This window comes from Gekko japonicus, unplaced genomic scaffold, assembly GCF_001447785.1.
Source record: "Gekko japonicus isolate JY-2015 unplaced genomic scaffold, Gekko_japonicus_V1.1 scaffold7237, whole genome shotgun sequence".
NCBI classification, from domain to species: Eukaryota; Metazoa; Chordata; class Lepidosauria; order Squamata; family Gekkonidae; genus Gekko; species Gekko japonicus.
In genome coordinates this window covers 16,640-17,561 of record NW_015175076.1, presented here as the reverse complement: position 1 = coordinate 17,561, position 922 = coordinate 16,640, and the positions used below count along the sequence as shown (strand labels likewise).

The 922-nt window shown below is 41.4% G+C and overlaps 1 protein-coding gene across 1 annotated transcript in view; it reads right to left on the bottom strand.

The window, feature by feature from the left end:
* Positions 1-332: 332 nt before the first annotated feature.
* The window catches only part of TMEM177 (transmembrane protein 177), a 6,222-nt gene continuing 5,632 nt past the window's right edge, over positions 333-922 (bottom strand). The window contains 1 exon segment of the mRNA XM_015425207.1: positions 333-922. This exon segment is cut by the window's right edge and continues 30 nt beyond it. Within this exon segment, the coding sequence (XP_015280693.1) occupies positions 333-922 (590 nt within the window).

Sequence of the window (922 nt, the reverse complement as noted above, 5' to 3'; positions counted from 1 at the left end):
CTATGTTGTCATGCACTATTTTCCCTCCCAAAATAATATGTAAAACACAGAATGTCAGCTCTTCCAATTCGGTGCCTGCCAATGCTTGGAAAGTAACTCTCCCTCTGAGTTTTAAGATGGATTTTAGAGACACGTGCATTATTCAACCCTTGAAGTAAGACTTCAATTTTTTAGGAGACAGGTATCTAGTGAATACAAGATGTGTATGCTTCTTTAGAAAGTAAAGTGCTTTCTTCCCCCAAATGGAAATACCAATGAAATCATATGAAACAAAAAACAGTGGTCCAAACAGAATACATAATTTACAAGTTTAATATTGAATCATGCCCTCCCTATGCCTGGGACATGCTTAAAATACTAATAATCAAGTCCCTTCTGGAAGTGTATGGTGGATGTTTTAATCTGAACCAGTATCTTGGGAAAAGATTACCATTTGGGGCGTATGTCTTCTCCCCTTGTTTGCCCATGAGTGTACGAAGAGTTTTGTTCTGGTCCAAGATTTTATTATAGAACTCCACCCCACCTTTGGCAAAGTCAGTGGAAACAGTGGCTGTGCTTCTGTCTGTCCTATAATCTACTGCCCGGCACACAGTATCATTCAACAGACAGTAACCCACAAATCCAATTGTGGCAACAGCTAGGTTATAAAGGCCTCGTAACACCAGTGGGCCAGAATATAAACCCAGGAGCTGCTTTATAGCTACTGCAGAGACGTATGTCCCAGCTAGACAAATGGGAGCAACGGCTGCATGTATTAAGGGACTGTTATTCTGCAAATACATGACTTCCCTTGCAATGGCAAACTTCTGAGCCTCCAAAGAAAGAACCAAGGCTTCCTTCAAGGCCAGGCCTTCTGTGCTCTTCCAGTCTACTTCTTTGCCTTCAATCATGACAATGTGATTGACAATCCCATGCTCATCAT